The sequence below is a fragment of the Drosophila persimilis genome, unplaced genomic scaffold (assembly GCF_003286085.1).
Source record: "Drosophila persimilis strain 14011-0111.01,24,50 unplaced genomic scaffold, DperRS2 tig00000520-arrow-pilon, whole genome shotgun sequence".
NCBI lineage: Eukaryota > Metazoa > Arthropoda > Insecta > Diptera > Drosophilidae > Drosophila > Drosophila persimilis.
Window position 1 is genome coordinate 4,735,623 of NW_020825317.1, and position 22,117 is coordinate 4,757,739.

The 22,117-nt window shown below is 46.2% G+C and overlaps 2 protein-coding genes across 2 annotated transcripts; one reads left to right on the plus strand and one right to left on the minus strand.

Moving 5' to 3' along the window:
• Positions 1-11,608: 11,608 nt before the first annotated feature.
• On the minus strand, positions 11,609-12,259 carry LOC6596745. Its single transcript, XM_002021892.2, has 3 exons — positions 12,148-12,259; positions 11,851-12,084; positions 11,609-11,772 (listed from the first exon to the last, which is right to left on the minus strand). Exons 1-3 carry the CDS (start codon positions 12,248-12,250, stop codon positions 11,720-11,722), a joined length of 390 nt encoding a protein of 129 aa, XP_002021928.1. The 5' UTR covers positions 12,251-12,259; the 3' UTR covers positions 11,609-11,719.
• A 922-nt stretch (positions 12,260-13,181) lies between these two features.
• Positions 13,182-18,543, plus strand: LOC6596744 (BTB/POZ domain-containing protein KCTD5). The gene is made up of 5 exons (XM_002021891.2): positions 13,182-13,968; positions 15,422-15,607; positions 15,687-15,752; positions 15,814-16,004; positions 16,527-18,543. The coding sequence occupies exons 1-5, from the start codon at positions 13,783-13,785 to the stop codon at positions 16,537-16,539; spliced, it is 642 nt and encodes a 213-aa protein (XP_002021927.2). The 5' UTR covers positions 13,182-13,782; the 3' UTR covers positions 16,540-18,543.
• The last annotated feature ends 3,574 nt before the right edge of the window (positions 18,544-22,117 follow it).

Consider the following 22,117-nt stretch of genomic DNA (forward strand, 5'->3'; position numbering starts at 1 on the left):
GCATTGCTGCTAATTTGAAACAGAAACAGTGACGCACAGTTGTTAATATAAACGTACTACACGTACAAAAACATTCGCATTTATAGACCCATTCGAACACGCTCGCACACACACACACACACACACACACACACAAACGCACAGGACATTCAGTGGCAGGGCATTCAGAGGCAGCCTGAACAGCATCTGCAGCAGCATTGGCAACATTCTTCGTTGACGTTTTCCGCCATTTCCGCTTCCGCTACTAATTTGTTATGGCCGCTGGCACAGTGGAACGAAACGAAACCGACATCGAAAGCGAAAGCGAAGGCAAAGGAGGGGTATCTGTATCCCTTGCCCCACTGTGCGGTGCCTGCTGGCTGCCTTCCTGCCTGGGGGCGTGTATTTATGGGCACACACCCACTCCTACACACCTACACACAGCCGCACAGCCACACACACACACACAGGTGGCAGTTGTTCACATTATTCGTATTGCTGGGAGCGGGTTGCCTCCTGGGATACCTCTCCTGGCATGCTAGAAGGGTATAATGATGCTGCTATGATGTTTATCCCGGCACAACGGAAAGACCTACTCCACTTTTGATTCCTTAGATGATTTAAAGGCTCAATACAAGACAATATGCATAGAAAGATCTGTGACGCCCATACATTTTTGTTGGTACACGATTGTTTCAGGGTGGACTTGGAAGGTAGAGCCAGGCTCTCTTTTCCAAGACATATCTAGAACCATATACAAATTATATCTATCTATTATCTGTCTGTTTTATTTCCTCTTTAGGGATGGAGATGACTTCACAGATCTATGGCCCTACAAGCATTGGATCATGGATATATCAGTGGCCTAGGAAGCAGCCGTCTTAGCATTCAAATAGACGTTTCTCTGTGTCTAGGGTATTCGGGGCCTCGACTCCTCGACGCGGGCCTGCCTTTCTTGTTCTTGTTTCACTTGAATTCAATTTGAGCGCAGCTTGCTTTTCTACATAAATTAAATGCGACACTGGTCCGCATAATCGCAGCTCCACATACATCCGCGTCCCCTGTACCCTATTCCTTTCCCCCTTTGCTTCCTGTGGGCGCCCCGCGGGGGGCAGTTCGGCAATTGCTCGTGAAATTTTCACTTTGAATTTTGAATGTTGCCAGCAGCAAAAACCGAAACTGAAACAGAAACCGAAACCGAAACTGGTAGGCAAGAAAACAGCGCAATGGCGGAAACAGAAATCAGGAATCGGAAAGCGGCCTGCTTGCCTGCCGGACTAAGGGTGTGGCCATGCCCCTCTAGCGGAGACGGGCACGGGCACGGGTACGGGCAAGAGCACGGGGAGGCGCATCCATTATGATAGTCATCATCATTAATATCCGCACATATTGCGGCGGCTGTCTCTTGCTGATGCTGGTTCCTGCCTCTCGCTGCTGCTGGTTCCTGGTTACAGTGGTAGTTTCCATGTTTGGATGTTTGGGGCTTTGCTGGGTCGGTTGTCGGTCTGACTTCGCCCTGGCCCTGGCTTTGGGCGTCGCCTGCTGCGGCCTCGTGTCATCATCGAATACATGGCGCTGCGAATGGAATCCGGGCGGGGCCTGGAAGGGGTGGAGGTGGCCGGGACAGGGCTCCTGCGTCAGCAAGTTGTGCCGCTGCCTCTCGACTTCATTTCATTTTCGTCTCGTTCTTGTTTCTGTTTTCTGGCAGCAGCTCTTTTTTGGGCTTATAATTTGTCGGTTGTCTGCCCCCGCGGTGCCTGCTCCTGCTACTGCTCTCGGAGGACACCGCTCTCGGGTCTGGCTTAAACTGTGTTTTGACACTTAACTGCCTGACTGTCAATAAGCAAGCAGCCTCCCCTTCTACCCCCTTCTCACCCTCTCGCACTCTCGCACTCTCCCACTCTCTCTCGCTTCTTTCTCTGGGACAAAAGAGTGATTACTTTGTTTGGGGGCACAATGGGAGCAGCAACATGGAATGCTGCTGCTCCTTCACATGCAATGGCCGCCAAAGACGCAGAAGGTCATGGGCTTCTAAGGCTCATCCAACTCTCATACTCATACTAATACTAATACTAATACTCATACTCATACTCATGTGTGTGCGTGTTTTGGGTGTGTTTTTTGGTGGGGTGATGGCCGTAAAATGTCTTCTTCTTCTCTTACTTTCGCTTCTTCTTCGTCTCTCTTCTCTTCTCTTCTCTCTCTCTCTCTCTCTGTGTGTGTGTGTGTGTGTGCGTTTGCCTGTGTGTCTACATGTGTTTCGTACTTTTCGTACATGACGGCGGCAATAAATTGTATCTTATGAGAAAAGAACACCAAAATAACAGACACATCCCCTCATGAGCCATACCCCAGAGCCCCTAGCCCTCATACGCCTGCCCCGCTACGTCCTATGGGGAGGCTCCTCTAAGGCTGTCTTCTGTTGGATAGTTCTGTGTCCTGTTGGGTGGTGGGTGGTCGGACGGAGGGCGGTACCATCATTCATCGGACGTGTAATGAATTCACGGCGTATTAAACTTTTGATTGAAAATGTTTGTTGCTCTGGACTCCTTGGCTATCTCTCTCTATCGCTGTGGGATCCATCCTTGGCTGTGGCCAAGCTATATTCAATGCGGGGCATGGCTGGAGTGCCACTGTATCCAGCAGCCCTCTGGGTATGCCTTACCTTCTGTTGAATACCCTTTGGGGTGGATACAATGGCATTATCATCATACGTTTGTGTATCTTCTTCTCTCTGTGTGCGTGCTTTGGCTTGTATTTGTGTTTGAGTTTATGACTTTTGCTGGACACATCTTTGAGGCACGGCCACGACTATGCCTGGCTATGCACAACCCTACAAACGCCTGTCGGATATACACACACACACACACGCAGACGCACACATACACGAACACGTATACTTATCCCTCGCAGGTCTTGAACCCTTTTTGACAGTTATTTACTTTTCAACATCGGTTCTACAACTTCTACAACTCCTCCTCCCCCTCCCCACTCCATCTGGCTCTACCACCGCCTCGGCCTCTTTCTCTACCCCGCCCTTCATTCTCTGCCCCTTTCTCTACACTCTCCTTCTTTCTTCTTTCAGCAAAGCGAGCCACGCCCACAAATGCAATCTATTTATTTATTTGTCCGTTCCATCCGCCCTGCTTAGTCCCTGCTTTGGAAGGTCCTTGCCGTGCTTTATCGTTGCCAGACAACAGATCCTTGTTTGGCCAGCGCTGAACGGGTTAAGACTGGGGCTCAGGATGGTAGGGCCGGCAGAGGCTGGGGGGCTGCAGGACTATGTCTAATTTGACAGTGCGTCGACCGCTGTCAGCCTGGACTCCTTGTCTGCTTCTCCCCTCCTCTCCTCTTCTCTCCACTACGCTGTTTGCTTATTAGTTTTTGGCCAAACGTTTTCTGTCAACGTTTTGTGGTGGGGGAGGGGCGACAGTTTTTCACGTTTTTTGTTTCTCGAAAGGAAAGAGGAGCAGGACAGAATAGGAGTAGAAGCTGGAGCAGCACCAGCAGCAAGGGAAAAGGCCGAGAAAATGTGCGCCAGGCGTGAAAAATTGCCTCGTCTTATCTTTCCGACACTGATGATGGTGCCCCACCCAACCCCTGTACGCGTCCGTCCCGGCTTGTCCAGGTCCTGCCCTGTCTTGTCCTGTCCTGGCCTGGCCTGGCACCTAATTCATTAGATCAGACTTACTGGTGCTTCGGATTTCCCCTCTGCATTCCTCTGCACACCCTCTGTTGCTCACGCCACCCCTCATCTCCTCTCCTCGCCTCTCCTCTCATCCCCAGCAATTGCCTGTATTGTTGTGCCGCCAAAACAACAAGCAAACAAAAGTTTGCTTCCCCCCCCGAAAGTTGGACGAATGCAAATCCCATTGCAAAACAACATGGAGGAACTGTTGCAGTTGTTCGTTGCACTACTCCTCACCCCCTACTTTCACTCTTCCTGTGTGTGTTTGGGCCAAAAGTTTGAGTCAAAAGCAGCAGTTGTTGGCCAACAACCGCAACGGAGACAGCGAGAACGACAACGACAACGGCAGCAACGACAACAACGACATCAACCACAAGAGGTCATGATGGGCTGACCTTCGAGTGCTTTGGGTGTTCTGGCCGTGTCCTGGATGTGTCCTGTGGCTGCTGCTGCTGCTGCTGCTGCTGCTGCTGCTGCTGCTGTCGTGGGTCAAGTGAGACACCCTTAATAATTCACGGAATGGATGCCCAAGCTAAGAGTGCACTTAATTGTTACGGCATGTGCCAATGGAGTACCATTAATACTCAGTGACGGGATCTACGGCCTTACGGCAATGAGGGTCTAAAAATACCATCAGGGGATGTTCCATAGAACCGTGATGGAACCTCTGTTTACCCTCTGGTTGCATCAGGGGACGACATGGGCGGGTGGTGAGGAATGCGCGCCAAAAGCCCCCTTCAAGGCTGCGGTTCCACCGCTTGGCCTTCTGCCACGAATTAGCGCACAAATTTCAAAATAATAAAATTCTCAAACTTTGTGTGGGGCGAAAGGAGGGGGCAGGGACACGGCATGTGTGTGGGGCATGCACCAAGGCGGCGCTTAATTAAAAATGTGTCGCGGGGGAGCGTTGTTGGGGGCATGGCTTTTGTTTTGGCTTTTCTCGTGTTGTTTTTCTTCGGCACTTTTTGGGATGCTTTTCCGCCATTTTTTCTGTTGCTGTTGTTGTTGTTTTTGCACACTCATACACACACACACACACACACACACATGAACAAAAACAAAATAAAATAATGATAGAGCACTGGCAGCGACTGCGTATCTCTCTGTTTTCATTGCACTTTTTTTGTACCAGGATTATTTTTATGATTTTGTTTCGTAGCTTTTGTTAGCGTACAAGTTTTTGAGCGGGTAAAGGGGTGCCAGTTGCCCGAGAGCAGTCTGAGATGGGGGCTGAGGGGCTGAGGGGGTGAGACGAAGCCAACGACTGGAAACTGAAACATGAAACAAGTCCACACCCAAAAATTCAAAGATACGCACAACGACAACGACAGCGACAACGACAACGACGACGATGACGACGACGCAGCATCCACACAGACACGGGCACACGGACACACGGACACACGGACACGGGACTCACGCACACAGGCACACAAAACAGAGCCACTAAAACTCACAAACACAGGCACGTACACATACACGCCCAAAAAAAGAAAAAAACCGAAAAAAATTACATCTATTTTTTTTCTTCTTTTTTTTTTGCTGCTAATATTTTTCCATCATTTTCTCGCCTTGTCCTTGTGCTGCTCGTCTATGTATGTCCTTTTGCTATTTTTCCTATATTTATTTGTACTTTTTGCATTTCTATTGTTCGGTATTCCTTGTGTTTTTATTCGTATTCTTATTACTATTGTTCCTGCTTTTGTTATAAAACAAAACACAATCGGATTGGCAAGGGCGGGGACGTCCGATTCTCCCACTCAAGGGGGTGGGACGCTGGTATGGATCAGAGACGGGGGAGCGGAGTGTAACTCCAGAGGCTTTGCTTACGCTCGCATGGCTGGTGGGGCTGGCGTCTAGTGCAGTGGCTCACTTGGTCAGTTGGTCAGTCCGACGATGCTGTCCGACGCTTTCCGACGTTGTGTCGTCTGCAATGTCTGAGGGCTTGTCGTCGTGGTCGTGGTCGTGGTCGTGGTCGTAGTCGTGGTCTGGGGTCTGGGTCAGGTGGTCAGAGCATGGGTCCATTCAACGCGGTCCAAGCCACACAGGACACAGCAGTGTCCGTCTCCGTCTCCGTCAGCGTCAACGTCACCGTTTCGCTATCGTCGCGCGATTTCGCTGACTGCCGTTTCGAAGGATGCCTTTGATGCCCGCTTACGGTATGCGCGCTTTGCGGACTGTATGCGAGGAGCCACCGAATGGCACTGCCAACCCGGGCCCAGCATCCTCCGCAGCAGCAGCAGCAGCATCTAGCATCCACATCCACGAACCATCCACGAAGCTGATTACGAAATTTACACACCAACACATGGACGGAGGGACACAGAGCGACGGGACAGGACGACGGCTGTGTAAGTGTGTGCACGATTTTTCCCGTCTATTCCTAAAACTCTCCATGGTCCAAAGGGATGGGGCGGGGGGATAGGGGGTGGGGTGAGTCCGAGGGAGAGCATTGTCAATGTCAAAGAAGAGAGCGGGAGAGCAGTATTTCGATTTCGATTTCGTTTCGTTTTCTTTTCGGCTTGCGTCAAAGAGGCTTGTAACACGCCCTCTCTGCAGCGTATACGTAATACTGCTACTGCTGCTCCTGCTCCCGCTCCCGCTCCTGCTCTCACTCTTACTCCTACTCCTACTCGGAGCTCTCGCCTTCTCGCCTTCTCTCTTTCTGTCACGCTCTTATTCTCTCTCCGCGGCAGCTTGCTTCGTGCCAAGCCCAGTTCACTCTCGCGCGCATCGTTGCCACTCAGTTGGGAATGTAAAGCATCTTCAGAAATTAAGAAATCGAAATTTATTAAGAGAAAACTTTTAGAAAATAATCAAAAAACATTTACACAAACGGTGATAAGGGTGCATTTTTGGGCGGACCCCTGTCCAGAGCAACATATCTGGCAGTCTGGCAACGCTCTCCCTGCCCAAACGGAGTTCCGCCTTTAGACTTCTGCGCCTGCGCCGCATGCGATGAGCGGCAGCAGGAAAGGGGGCGCGGCAGAGGATTGCCGAGGGCGGGGTGGTGGCTCCGTCTGGTCCTTGCCTCGACCTCGACTGCTGCTCCTCCACTGTGTGTTCAAGTGCTCAAATGTTGGACTGGTGGCCAGGAAAACCACGTGTTGATTTGTTTTGATTATGCGCACTTTGCCTCCGAATCTGCTGCTGCTGCCGCCACTGCTGCTTCTTCTGCTTCTGATTCTGCTTCTGCTGCTTGGATGTTCGGTGCGGTGCAACTTCTTTAATTGAATCCTTTGCGGCTTGCTCCCTGCGCAGCCAGGCGGCAACAATAGAGAGCCATCCCGCTCGACTCGCTCAGCTCGGCTCGGCTCGGAGTCTGGTCCTAGTCCTAGTCCTAGTCCTGGTCCTTGGTTCTGTTCCTGGCACTGTGGTTAGCCACCCGTCGGGAATGCCGCCGCCACTTGCCACTGGATTGAGGTTTCCCCATTAGAGCAGGCCTGAACCACTGTTCAGGCCCTGCTCCTGCTCGAGCCCTCTCGGCTTAAGGCGCTGCCAGCTCTCTCCTTCGGCTTTTGGTTTCGGTTTTCGGGTCTAGGGTCTTGGGTCTGGGGGTCTGGGCTTTGGTTTCGGTTTTTCGGTTTGGATTTCCGAGCAGTGGGTAAACGTTTTGCGGCTTTCCCTGTCCTTGTCTTTTAATTGTCTCTGTCTCTGTCTGTGTCTGTGTCCGTGTCTCTGTCTGTGGCCTAGGCCTAACTTGCCAAATTAATAAATTGCCTGTAAAAACGCAGCTCCCAGAATAAGATAGCGACGTGTATTCCTTGATTATATGAATGGTGAGACGAGGGGGCATCGGCGTCCTGTCTATGATAGATGATTGGATGCCGCTGCCATAGCTCCTGTTCCGGCCACTCCTCCTCACCCTTCTTCGCTTCCTCGCATCCGTGGTTCCATTCCGTTCCACACCGTTCGATCGCTTCTTTTTGTCTGGGAAGTTTGGCGTCTTTGATGGATGCGATTGCGATTTAGTCGCATTCGAAACTCGATTAATTACGTCGCTCGATGATTTTGGGGATGAGGATGGATGGTACATGGTACATGGAATGGATGGGACTACTCCCCTCCTGCTTATCGGCTCTTCCCTTTGACTTCTTCTAATTTCGTTTGGCATTCAAATTTCGTTTGCATTATATTTTGACTTTCTATCATAGTGGTGTGCGTGTGGTCGTTTGTGTGTGCGTGCCTGCCTGCCTGCCTTCGTGTATGTGTTTGTGTGTATTTAGTAAAATTGTGTTTGCCTGACGCTGATTTCTTTTGGCCGATGTTGCCTGCGAGGCATCTCTGTGAAGTCTGAAGGGTTCTCGCCTTCCTCCTCCTCCTCCTCCTTCAGCGTCTGCCTCGAATATGCTCCATATCAAAGCAAGCTTATATAGACACAGAAAGAGAGGAAGACAGAGAGAGAGAGAGAGAGAGATAGGCCACATCATCAAAGTTTTGGGAAAGTTCGAAGCGTTTAAAAGAAATTTCTGTTCCTTTTCTAGCATACTCTCCCAGTCTCTCTCTGTCTCTCTTTCTTTCTCTCTCCCTTCCGTCTTCCTTCAGACATGCAAGAATGGGTGGAGAATGGGAAGAGGGTAGTGTCTGGAGGGGTACACGAATCGGGGCGGGGCAGGAGGAGGAACACGTTTAAAGTAATTTTCCACATCATTGATTACTGCTCCAGTTACAGGATGATTCTGGACACGGACACGGGACACCCCCACCCACAGGACGCGCGTCAATTAGGTTTCCCCACTGTCTGCCGTACCCGTACCCGTACCCGTACCCTTACCCTAACCCTAACCCCAAACCTAACTCTAACCATAACCCTTACCCACCCTCATTTGCATAATATGGCGTGCTGCATACTTCTGGGCGCCGCAGAATCGTTAAATGAGTGCAGAACAAACACGGCGGCTGGAAAACCGAACAACCGAACGGAATAAACAGATGAACAGATGAGCAGCTGGCCAACCAACAACTGCACTCCACACTCCACACTCCACAGTCCGCAGTCCGCAGTCCGCACTCCGTTTCAGCCGAGAACACGACGACCCAAATCCGCAATTAGATCACGCCCTGCCACACCCCATAACACCCCATGCCCTCCCCAATGGGCCGGCGAAATCCCCAACAAAAACAAAACCAAACAAATTTCGAACTTAATGACATTTCATCGCCCAGCGGTACCCGGGGGCTCGGAATTCCCTGTCTCTTTTGTGTTGTGTTGTTTTGTGCCGGACCTGTTTGATCGGGGAAAAGGCTGGACATCCCTACAGTAGGGCCTCGCTGAGCCCTACGAAGGGATACGACTGGACGTCCCTTGATCAAAGCTCTGACTATCAGGAGGGGGAAGAGTACGAGATACGTGTAGTTTTGTTTCACAAAAATAAAAGGGAAACCCCGACGGCATAAGTCTTTTGGCAAGATCCAATTTTCTGATTCCCTCTGGCCAAAACCCAACAGACTCTAACCTGGACTTTATTTTCTTGGAAATATGAGTGTTTTTATTATAGCTCTGTGTCTAAATTGCACATTAAATATAGGCATGAGAACAATCGATCTACCTGGCACTACGTTACCAAAAGCAGAAGTCCAATTTTGATCTGGCTTACAAAATGGCAAAACTCTGCGAATTGGGTAGGAATATCAATGGAACATTGATACAGTGTACATTTTTAAAGATATTTGACAAACAACCTTTCCCGTTTATCTATTTTCAATCCAATATACAACATCAATATACAGTTTGCCGAAATTGATTTTTTTTTTAGATTTTTTCAAAATCAATAATCTTCAATATCATGAAAATACTTGCTGGCAGAACTTTTATCAAGAATCACCCTTTTATGGCAGATAATAATAAGGGAAAACACGGCTATTAAAAAGGCCGAAAGAAATTAAAGTTTTCACATTAAAGTTAATGAAATTATAATTGAATCGGTTAAATTAGAAAACTTTCAATGAATTTAGAAACTATTATCGGGACAGAATTACATGGAAATGCCTGCTTTATTGACATATTTTTGTTTGGCATGGTGGACACTTAGGCGGAAAAGTTCTTGACCTGTACCAAAACATTGCCAACATCTGTTGGGGACTGGCTTCAGCTTTGAATGTACTCTATTCAAAGCATACTTACTGGAAATCTTTCTGCTCGAACAGATTCCAGCGACGCGTCGCTCGCATCGAAATGGTGGAATCATCTGTGTTATGACACAAAAGAGACAAAGAGAAACCGATTACATCACACGTCATTCGATTTGACATTCGATTTCATCTGCTTCTGTCGCTGATTGTTGTCAACAGCAGCCGAAGCAAGGCATATTGAATATAAGGTACGACAGGTCCCACCCATCTGGGTGTGCTATATGTATCTATTATTATTTTTCGTTTTTTGGCATTCGCCCTCACCTAAGACCAGAACGAAGCCGAGTGAAGGCCGCTAAATGAAGGCGGCTCCCTTAGACTGGCCTTACCTTGCCGTATAGTCCACTGTTCATTGAGGAGAAGCGGCACAAAAACCAGGGCGAGCCAGATCTCAATGGGGGGACGCGTAGGCGTATACGCGTTATTTACATTTCGTATTGAAATCGCGAGCTATTAATGCGTTCAGTGAAGCTTAAAAGAGCGGAGAAGGGAGAGGTAGAGGTAGGCATGTGGTAAGTGGCCCACGAAACATACAGATCAAACAGCAAGGCAACAGCAACAGCAATCTGAAAACTGAAACGCGAAACGCAAAAGGCAAAAGGCAAAACGCAGGCCAGGCCTAATGAAGTGTGCTTCAAGGGGAAACGAGAGGAGGGTGAAGACAGTGATAACATTATTTACGTGTAGTTTACACTTCTCTGCCCCACGCATCTTACGAACTGAGGAAGCTGCAGCTCCTTCTGTGGAGTCTCAATCCACATAAACTCAATTATGAAACATGAGAGTTCTTTCCTTTTGCGGGTACTGTCTTTGTTCTCAAATTAAGTACGTGCCTGAGTACGGGGCGGGTGCATAAATAGTGTAAATAGTTGGCTGCCAGGAACACCTCATTCTACCTAATCAGCCAGTCACGGATACGGACACGGATACGGATGCGGATACGGAATGCATTGTACGCACGGGGCGGCTGCATACTTTCGAGCATCGTATTCTTTGCTGTGCTCGCTGTGCTAGTGGCACGTCTGTAGCTCCCGCAAACTTGTGACTTGTGCCCATGACAGCTACATTGACGGCTGCAAACAAAGCCCCGACCATAAGCGGACAAAGCAGGGAGAAAGCTGGTCAAAGACGTCAGGTAGAAAAAAGAGCAGGCAGGCGGCAAGGCAGGCAGGCAAGTAGGCAGGCAACAGCCTCCGTTTTGACAGGCAGACGGAAGAGTCTCCACCTGAGTCCTGAAAGCAAAAAAGCGGCCAACTGTCAGACTGACTAATGAGGTGGAGAGGCGAAGCGAGCGTGGAGAGGGTGCTCGTATTGACTAACTGGCCTCAAAAGGAATGGGAAATGTTTGCCTTGCACGAACTCTCTTTTCGCCCTCTCAGCCTTTTCTCAGCCAGTCTCCGTTGCTCCGTATTCTCCCCGACTTTTCAATCTCCATCTATTTATCCATCTTGAACTACTACGAATCTGCTGCTAATGTCCTCGCCATTTATGGAGCTTATCTCATCATCATTATTCGCCATCCTTCTGGGGGCAGGAAATGACAATCGAATCATGCTCACAATTCAGACGACGACCGACCCCGGGTTGGGCTCTTGTTCATTAGATTTGATTCGATTTCATTGACGACAAATATCCTTCCTTTCGGAGCGGCTTCCTTCCTACCATGCTTTTGCCCTTCTGCCGTTTGCCCTGCCTGCTCTGCTTTGGTATGGTCTGGTCTTCTTCTGTTGGCAGCCACTTCCATTGCCACTGCGTCGTCATCCCAGCCCACAGACCAACGCCAACGCAGATTCGCAAACGCCCAATCAGGCCGCAGCAAAAACAAGATTTGCGAAGATTGGTGCTGTTGTTTATTCCACGCACGCCATGACATCACACAGCACAGTCCGGACCAGTCCGGTCCACCTCCATGGTAGCTGCTCAGACGGCCTTGACTTTGGCCCTGCTCGCTGCCTCCAGTTGCTGCGACTTCACTGCAAACCAAACCAGACCAGACCAGACCCCGAATGAGTCAGAAATAAGAAAATATGCCCAGGTGTCTGTCTGCTCACCTGTGATTAGGGCTGGAGCGGCTAGATCGGAGGATGGAGAGTCTACGGCCAAGCCCAGGACAGTGGGAACTTCCTCATTCAGCTCCTTCTCCCCTTTGTCGGACCGCTGGAGAACCTGCTTGCGCAGCTTACGCAGATAGGCCGCCTTGTAAGCCTCGCTGGGCTTGCCGCCAGCCCCGTAGCTCACCTCGAGCACTGTGAGCGGGATGACGGTAGAGGAGACAGGCACTAGATCTACGGAAGCAGGAATGACGTACATAAGTAGACCGACGCGACGGTCTCTTTGAATTCACTCACCTGCCTCGTACTTCTCGTCGGGATTACGCTTGTACAACATGGGAAACGGACAGACGCTGGCACAGGCCAAAACCAAAAGCAACATAAGCGGCAGAAGATTCATTTTTATTACTTGTCCACACCGTTGCAGAGCCGCACGCCGACTGCGAGAGCGTGGAGAGGCCGATTAGACGCGAGATCGATAGATGCGTGGAACGTGGGAGCGGCACGTCATTGCTGAAATATTCGAACTCAAATTCAAAAACTTAACTGCCTTTGGTCACGTAAGCAGTTGCATAGCAGCCATCTGTTGACTGTGAGCGAGTGGCGGAACTATCGATATGTGTGGGAATGCAGCCCTGTGTGTAGAAAAATACCAATGTTCGCTAAAATGTCGATAGTATCGATGGAGACACTCGATTGTTATAGAACTGCAATGCGGGGACACCATTTACGGTATATAATATACTTTTATTTATATTTTGACGTCGAAATCGAGTTGAAGGTATATTTTCTGTTAATCGTTATATTTACGGCATATTTTGAACATTTTTACTTATTTTCAGTATATTTTATCGCCAAGTTCGCGGTCACACTGGTGCAATGGTATGAGGAACAGGGTGACCGTTTACGGTTTTTTCAAAATAATTTTCGGTATTTTTTGGGGTCAAAATTGAACCGACGGTATATTTACGGTATATCAGTATATAATGGTATATTTTGTCGATTTCATCAATTTATTAATATTAATTTTCAATGTTATATAAAAATCCAATAAAAGCAATTATTTAGAATAAGCCAGTTAACTAGAAAATTGATTCATTAATCGGCTCAAATTATGTGGGCATGGCTAAATGTTCTACATAGCTACTAATATTCGACGGAATATCAAAAACGAGGAATATGTATAATAGAATTTGAGCTCGTCAGTGTATTTACGGTATATTTTTAAACTAAGACGGTATGTTTCGGTATACTTCTAAGGGTCGGACCGTATATGTTTCATCGATAAGTCCGCGGTCACACTGATTAGGAAGTGTATTATTTTTTTAAATGAAAAAAAATCAGACGACGCGATTCGAGGCAAATTAAACGGACATACAACGGTGCCCATCAGAAATAGGAAAAATAGGGCGCGAGCGAATCAAACAAGAGAGCACAGGAACGGGAGCGAGCGGACACAGCAGAAGTCGGAAGAGCCCAGGGCACAAGGAAGGCATATCAGCAGCAAAGTAAGGCAGCGTAGAGCGAGGGAAGACAACAAAACGCAACAAAGAGACGCAAGTGAAGCCAGTAAAGCATGAGCTAGAGCTGAAACTGAAACCGAAATTGTAATCAAAACCGCAACTGCAACTGCACGTGGGGGGCAGAGAAGCCAAAAGCAAGGGACTAGAATAAAGATTCAAGGCGAACGCTGGCAAGGAAAGCAAAACGTGGGACAATAACAAAGCGATAGAAGAGAACTCATAACTGCAAAGCTGCAGGCAGGTGCAACTGCTTCTACACACTCGCACATTCGCTTGGCATCCATATCCATCCCACCTTCACCCATAGCACGGCAGGAAGACGGCGTCGCATCAGCATCAGACGAAACATCATCATCGCCATCAGCCGAAGCAATCCACCAGCAGCAGCAGCTACTACAACAATAACAACATGAGCATCGTGTTCATAAATTCGAGAAAAAGTCCCAATGTGCCGAGGAAACAGGGCACCGACCAGTGGGTCAAGCTAAATGTGGGTGGAACCTACTTTCTGACCACCAAAACAACGCTCTCCCGTGACCCAAATTCGTTTCTGTCCCGTCTTATACAGGAGGACAGCGATTTGATATCGGATCAGGTGAGTTCTTTTAGTGTATGCCACATATCATATTTATAGACCTCACTGTGTGTCCACCGTCCACACAGAGTCCGTCCTCTTTTTGGTATATTAGCGCGGGGGGATATAATTATAGTAATAAAAACCTAACACCGAAAATTGTACACATTAACGCACCCACACACACACGCAGTAACACACCAGCAAACCAGCATGACCCAATGCAGGTCATGCAGGGGAAGCAACAGCAAGAACAACGATTTTTCTGGGACGCAGGCTAAAGCAGTGGCCATGGGCGAGAAAGAAAGAGATAGCAAGAGATAGAGATACGCCGCACACCACATTAACTGCAGTTGCAGCCGTGGGCGTGTGGGTGTTTGTATGTGTGTGTCTAGTTCTTTTTCGTAAAAGGTATATTAAATAAAAGGTAAGGCGTACAAGAGAGCAACCAATAGCATTGGTCCGAGGTAGAGAATGGCAAATAAACTATCCTGCCTTATATTTAATCGACCTTGCTTCGAACTAGTTTACTGTGACAGGGCCCCGATTTGGCTGGTGCGCTGGAGTCCTTGGCGCTGTACTGTGCTCTGTGCCATGGGGGAGGTGGATGGACGAGCGAAGGTCGCGGTGGGTGGTACAGCAAAACAAAAGGCACCACCACCGTCAGTAATCATCATCCATGCCAATAATAATCAAAGTATGAACATCGCAAACATTGGCCATTCCTCTGCTTCGCTACGGTCCCGCTCTGCATAAATAAATTTGAACGAAATTCCTGAAACACACATAACGAGAGTGTGAATGATTTTCCATTTGGTATAAACAATAAACAACTTCGACAGCGGACACTGGCACTGGCGCTGCCACTGCCACTGGGCATTCCCCCCTCGTTTCTCCACACTACCCACTCTCTGCGATGTACAAATAGTTTTCAATAAAAAGTTTAGCCATGTTGTTGTTACTGTGCGCCCGTGCCCGCGCCCGCGCCTTTGCTATTGATTTAATTCACCTCCCCGTCAATTAAAGCTGGCCCTGCCCCTTGCCTCGCCTCCTAATCCATTACCTATGCCTATCCGGGTGCTTAAATGGTTTCAAACCAAAATAAAAGCCAACGACTACGACAAAGCAACAACAAGACAACATCCCGTGGCGTCTGCTTGTCATTCATTCTGCTGCTCCTGCTGCTGTTGTTAATGATGATGAAGGGGAGAGGATGGGTTTGGGTATGGGGATTGTAGACAAGTTCATCCGCAGGTAGAATGGCGAGACAGCTGGGCCCATGGTGCAGTAAAAAGTTGCAAATGCAACTAGGAACTAAGAAATCGAAATCATGCTCAGGAACAGGCACAGCCCCCACCTGTAAAGCTGACAGTGACAGTGACAATCCACATTACTCGAAAGTGACGCTTTTCCAATACCAGAAATGGACAACTGGTGGATATGAGTGACTAATGTTCTGTCGTTTATATTGCAGGATGAGACTGGAGCATATTTGATCGACAGAGACCCCAAGTACTTTGCGCCCGTTCTCAATTATCTGAGACATGGCAAGCTCGTACTTGATGGCGTCTCCGAGGAGGGTGTGCTGGAAGAGGCCGAGTTTTATAATGTGACACAAATGATAGCACTGCTCAAGGAGTGCATCAACCACAGGGATCAGGTGAGAAAATTGGCCCGATGATCAACATGACATCTCGGTTGAGACAGATCCACACTGATATTGCTTTCCACTTTTTTAGAGACCGCATGCGGACAAGAAGCGCGTTTATCGTGTGCTACAGTGCCGCGAGCAAGAACTGACCCAGGTGAGTGTGGTTCAGTGGTCCGTTTTTTAGCGCCAACCAAACATTTTCGCTCTTGTTCTAGATGATCTCAACCCTATCGGATGGCTGGCGGTTCGAGCAGCTGATCAGCGTCGGCACACAGTACTCCGCTTACGGCCCCTTCGATAGCAATGAGTTCCTCTGCGTGGTGTCCAAGGAGTGTGGCACCACGGCCGGCCGCGAGCTAGAGCCTAGCGACCGGGCCAAAGTTCTGCAGCAGAAAGGATCGCGAATGTAAGCAAGCAAGCTAGAAAGCGAGCGAGCGCACTCTCTCGCTCTTTTTCACTTTTGCCCCCACACACACCTACACGGGGAGGGGGCACTGTTATCGCCTGCAATTGGCTGTGGCCGCCACTTGATTGTCGGGTCTTGTGACCACCGACAGATAAGATATATATATGTAGGAGCCGCAGCACGAAAGAGAAACAGAAGAACTTGCACATTTATACGATCTCTTCTATAGTAATACATACATATATGTATATTTATACATTATGCGAAATTAGTCGATTTTGTGACTTTTTGTCCCCAAACGCTTTGTTAGCAAACGCACAATGTATTCATGAGTAATACTTTATAGATACACGCATAAGTATTTAGTATATATATGGATCTGCTTAGTATATAAGGCAATCTATATGTACGTGTCGTCTCCCCACCGGAAGTCTCCCGATTTGTACCGGAATTTTGAAATCAAAGCCCTAACCTGACTCTCTCTCTCTCTCTCTCTCTATTTCTTTCTCTGTCTAATTGCAGTCTTGGAATTTAAACACACTATATGTTCACATCCAATCCCTGCAAACCGTAATCCCCACTATAATCAAAATACATCACTCTACAGAACACAATCAGCAGACAACAGACAACAGAAATTCGGACTATCAATTGGAAGAAAAATTATGGAAATTCTCACCACACATCACGTTCAGCCAAGCGAATTAAGCAGCCACCACAGCCCCAGCCCCAGCCAAAGTCATTGCATAGATGCTCAAAACAACAACATTGCACCGCACATTTGAATCATCAAAATCAGATCAAATCAATCTGAAGTAAGAAGCTAAATTCTACATCAAAATTGACGGAATCGATCGAACCCATACACATATATTGTACGCTCCATTTCCACTCAAGACAAAAGTTAACAGCCAATAATACTACGATTCCCTCTTGCGTGTACGTGATGTGCTTGTCTCCACTGTACAGTACATTACAGTATAGTACAGTACAGCATAGTACAGTGAAGCACGTTGTGTGTGCGCGAGTGCATGTGTTCAACTTGTAGTAAAAACAACAAAAACAAAACTAAACAAACACGCACAAAACTAAGATAGAAACCACTTTTGTTTGCTTCGATGCACTCCACTGCCAGACAGGAATAGGGATGACGATACGGATGCGATTGCGGATACTCAAGATGGAGGGGAGACATGGAGCAGCCGCATCAGTACACCGTACGGCCATACAGCCGTACAGCCGTACACCGTACAGTGGGTACACCGACACCAGCTTTAGCTTTAGCTTAGATAAACACGCACACACCAGTGGCATCCAGTCTGCAACAGACGGATCTGCTGGAGACACAATAAGCTAAGGCGACGGCAAAATACACATACACCAGTAGTGCAGAGAGCAGAGGACAGACAGAAGACAGCAGGATGTTGTTTTGTAGAGCTAGTGTTAATAGTTTTTATCGTGCTTACAATAAAGTGGACAGCTGCCTCATTGACGCTGACAGCTTACACTTTGCTGCGGCGGGCAGATTGCACCCAGATAATAGCCGCTGTGTTAGGTCGCGATTCCCTTGGTCTAAGCAGGTCTAAGCAATTTACTTTCGGTACACTAAGTTCGAGCTGCATTTACATGTCTGACATGTCCGAGTGTTATGTTAAACACACACAGAGCATAGAGCATTGAGCATATTGTAAAACGGACACAGGAAGTCCCTCGTTGTATGTTGTGTTGTGTTGAGTTGAGTGCCGTGTAGCGCCCGGTTCACTACCTTGAGCTTTATTTAGAAGGTGTATAAAATGCAGACACAATTAAAATAATAAAACAAAACAAAATTGTCAACTAAATGAAGAGAAGTTAAAAACAAATTGAATCACGACTGAATTTATGTGAACTCGCACTCAAAGAAAGAAGTTGGGAAAATGATTCATGTAAATGAGAATGAAAATGTAAATGAGGTTTAGGCAAGAAATTTTGAAGATGACGATTGAGAAGTGAGCAAGAAACCTATCCGGCGGCGTTTTGTACAGGATATGCATGATATGATATGATAAGTACATGGATGTATATAATTTTAAATAGATATTAATTTATACACGAAAACAAATTGATAACGATACAGAACGTCGCTACCTACTCATACCCATTTTGTATCCATTTTGAATTATTTTACGGCACGGCACGGCAGGTGCCAGTGTGGATTATATAGAGTATAACTTATGCTTACGAGGATTAACTTTCGGTGGAGAACCCTTTACACTAGCCTAGCATGTATTAGTGCCGAAAAGATCAGAGAAGATGAAAACAGAGCCTCCGAGAATACGACTCTCAGCAAAACGAAGCAACAGGCAACTGCAAATGATAAATATATAGATAAAGATTCAGACAATGCTGAAGTAATACGACCCTAACACTTTTCAAAAAAGCCTCTTCAAACATTGTAATTCCCCCCCAAAAATAAGGATGTACTCACACCCGTTCTCACAAAGTTATGAATAAACCTACATACAATACATCTACCATGTATCTACATATGTATACCCAACCCTCTTGCTGATAATGAAAATGAGGATGAGGCAGGTCAATTGAACTGCGCTTCTTGCAATACCAATCTAGTGGGTCCTGGAGGATTCGACTCGCAAATTTAAATATATATATATACACATTATATAAATAAACTCTGAACCCTTTTCTAAAAAAACAACCCAAAACCCGTTTGCTCTCTTGTTTGGGGCTGGCAAGTCCAGAAAGGCTTTTAGAGGAGCAAGAAGGACTTTCCTGGAGTCGCAAAAGAAAAGCTTTTAAAGCTAAGCACTTGGCAGAGGTGTGGATACTCGATTGAAAAATATAAAATGGTTACAGCATTCCTACTTCTTTCAGAAAGCTTTCAAAGCGCTATAGAGCCTCCCTCTAATATCGTAATTCGCAGGGACCTAGAGCAAGGATTTGTCGGCGGAAGCTTAATCGCACAATAAAGCTCAGAAAGCTAGCACGTTGTGTCATCATATTGTTGGGAAGCTTGTACAAATCTCTCAATGGGAAGCTACTCAACATTCGACATGGACTTGCCTGGAAGTCCAGCAAGGACTCACAAGAAAAGCTTATATATAAGCTATAAGTTGTTCTATCTCAAAGCCCAATACTCTTTTTATACCCGATACTCATAATGAGTATTGGAGTATATTAGATTTGTGGTGAAAATGGATGTGTGTAACGTCCAGAAGGAATCGTTTCCGATCCCAAAAAGTATATATATTCTTGACCAGCATCAATAGCCGAGTCGATTGAGCCCTGTCTGTCTGTCCGTCCCTATAAGCGCCTAGAGAGAGCTAGAGCAACGACATTTTATATCCGGACTTCTGCCAAACAATTTCATGTTCAGACACGTTTTCTGTCTCTCCCGTACGCACACATTGTCGCTCAATGTAGCTATGCATGCATACTGACTATGTATCAGGTAAAAATGTAGAGTTGCGGTCTCCGCAGCAACTAAGGAACTATGTACGTTCCCCCTCGTTATAAAATGTTAACTGCCTAAATTTTTTCAAGAAATGCATATCGTTATTATTTTAAATATCACTATCCATAACTAAATATACAATATAAAGAAAGACTCCCTTCGAGCCAGCTATTTTCAATAGGATGAAAAAATAACAAGCTTATTTAAAACAAGAATTTAAGTTGTTGTTTATCCTGCATGCATGAATGTGTACGTAGGATATTGTATAAACACAGATCCAGATAATTCTGTGTGTGGCACACTAACATGCCCGAGAACATACTGGATAATATGAAGATACACCATATCAACACAGAGCCCTTTGGCCACTAAAACGGACGATCACCATAGCATATGAGCAGTCTCTAGAAGTTTTTACTCCATGGAGAAGAGGAGTTAAGAACAAACATATCCCGTTGCGTGAAAATCTTTCGTCAAAAATTCTCACGCACATGAATGTGTATAAATATGTGAAGTGGAATAAGGTGTATTGTTATGAATGTACATATATTGTTAAGATTATGTAACTGAAGACATATTACCTAAAGTATTTATTATGTTATGCGTGTATGTATTTATGTACATATTCTGATATAAACAATGTCATAAGAATGTTCACTTCTAACTTCATAACTAACTTTATAATGTAGAAAACATGAATTCCAAATTCAATGTGACTTGTTTAATAAGTTTAAGCTTGTAGCGCTGGGATATAGCATAAAATAACTGAAATCCGACTCTTTAAATAAAGACTGTTTTAACTTTAACTGTTTGTTTTCACTACAGTATGAGCAGAGGAGAAAGGTCTTGTACTCTAATATCGTAGCTCAGCATGGAAAAATACAACTGGGATAAGAACGCACCATTAGACCAAAGGTGGTGTACCTTCTCGGATGTGGTGATAATTAGAAATATGTTCTTTAAGAAAAAAGTCCCACCGACTGGTGTAAACTGGAGGCTTCTCGGAGTATTGATCTACGGTAAGCTTTGGCAGTGGCTTTGTTAGATCAACTCTTCATGTTTGTGAAACCTTCTGATTGCTTTTTAAAATCATTATATTTTTTGTAATTCAATTAATTTTATTTCTTTATAACTTTTAAATAGTAGCTAGTAGCTCCTTTTAATGCCTGTTAAGACTTACAAGCTAGGGGATTTGTTATCGCGATACTCAAAAAGAATATAGGGTTATATTAGATTTCTGCGGAAATTGGATGGTCTGTAACGACCAGGAGGAAGACGTCAAACAAGAAGGACAGACGAAAGGACAGACATACAGACATGGCTATATGTACACGGCTAATGATGTTGATCACGAATACACATACTTTTTTGGGTTGGAAACTCTTCCTTCTTGGTGTTACACATGTCCACTTCCACCACAAATCGAAAATTCCCCTATACTTTCGAGTATCGGATATAATAAAGTAGCGTTTCTATTCAAGTGAGCGGCAGTGTGTATAGGACCTATTGGAATCTATATATTTACATACATAGATAGAATATTAATTTTAATTTTTATTCTACGTATGGTTGGGCTGCGTCGAGGTGACTCGTCTTGTGAGAAGGGGTGGAGGTTCGTTTTTATACCCGATACTCAAAATGAGTATTGGGGTATATTAGATTTGTGGTAAAAGTGGATGTGTGTAACGTCCAGAAGGAATCGTTTCCGACCCCATAAAGTATATATATTCTTGATCAGCATCAATAGCCGAGTCGATTGAGCCATGTCTGTCTGTCCGTCTGTCCGTCCGTCCGTCTGTCCGTCCCCTTCAGCGCCTAATGCTCAAAGACTATAAGAGCTAGAGCAACGATGTTTTGGATCCAGACTTCTGTGATATGTCACTGCTACAAAAATAATTCAAAACTTTGCCCCGCTCACTTCCGCCCCCACAAAGGGCGAAAATCTGTGGCATCCTACGCAGAATCGTAGAAGATGACTATATCTTACAGAGTGCAAAATTTGAACCAGATCGTATAATTATTATTTCACTCAATTTCACTCTTTCTCGCTCTGTCTCACTCTAACACACAGGTTTCATGGTCGGTTTTGCCAATTGCAAAATATGAGTTCAAGGATCTCAGAACCCATAAGAGCTAGAGCAACCAAATTTGGTATCCACACTCCTGTGATATCGGACCTTAACCGTTTTGTGTCAACATTTCGCCGCATCCCCTTCCGCCCCCGCAAAAGACGAGAATCTGTTGCATCCACAATATTGCAGATTCGAGAAAACTAAAAACGCCGAATCATAGAGAATGACCATATCTATCCAGTTGCTGAATTTGGATCAGATCGGATAATTTTTTTAGCCGAAAAGAAAAAAAACAACAACTCACAACGTTCCCCCTCGTTTCTATAAATAATGTCAGTTTCTCCAGGGACGTTGCTGCTAGACTTTCCTTAAAGAAGACTCCATCAAGTATCTGGCGATCCTTTTCCTGAAGAAGATCCCGGCTACCTGTCTTTCAGTTTTCTTTATCTTTACCTCGGTGTTTTCGAGGACAGTGTCCTACTTCTATGCCACCCTCTCCTATATATATATAGTTAAATATCCGCAACTCGATTTTAAGTTTTTAAAAAAATACTTTTATTTTACAAACTTAAATATCTTTATGTCAC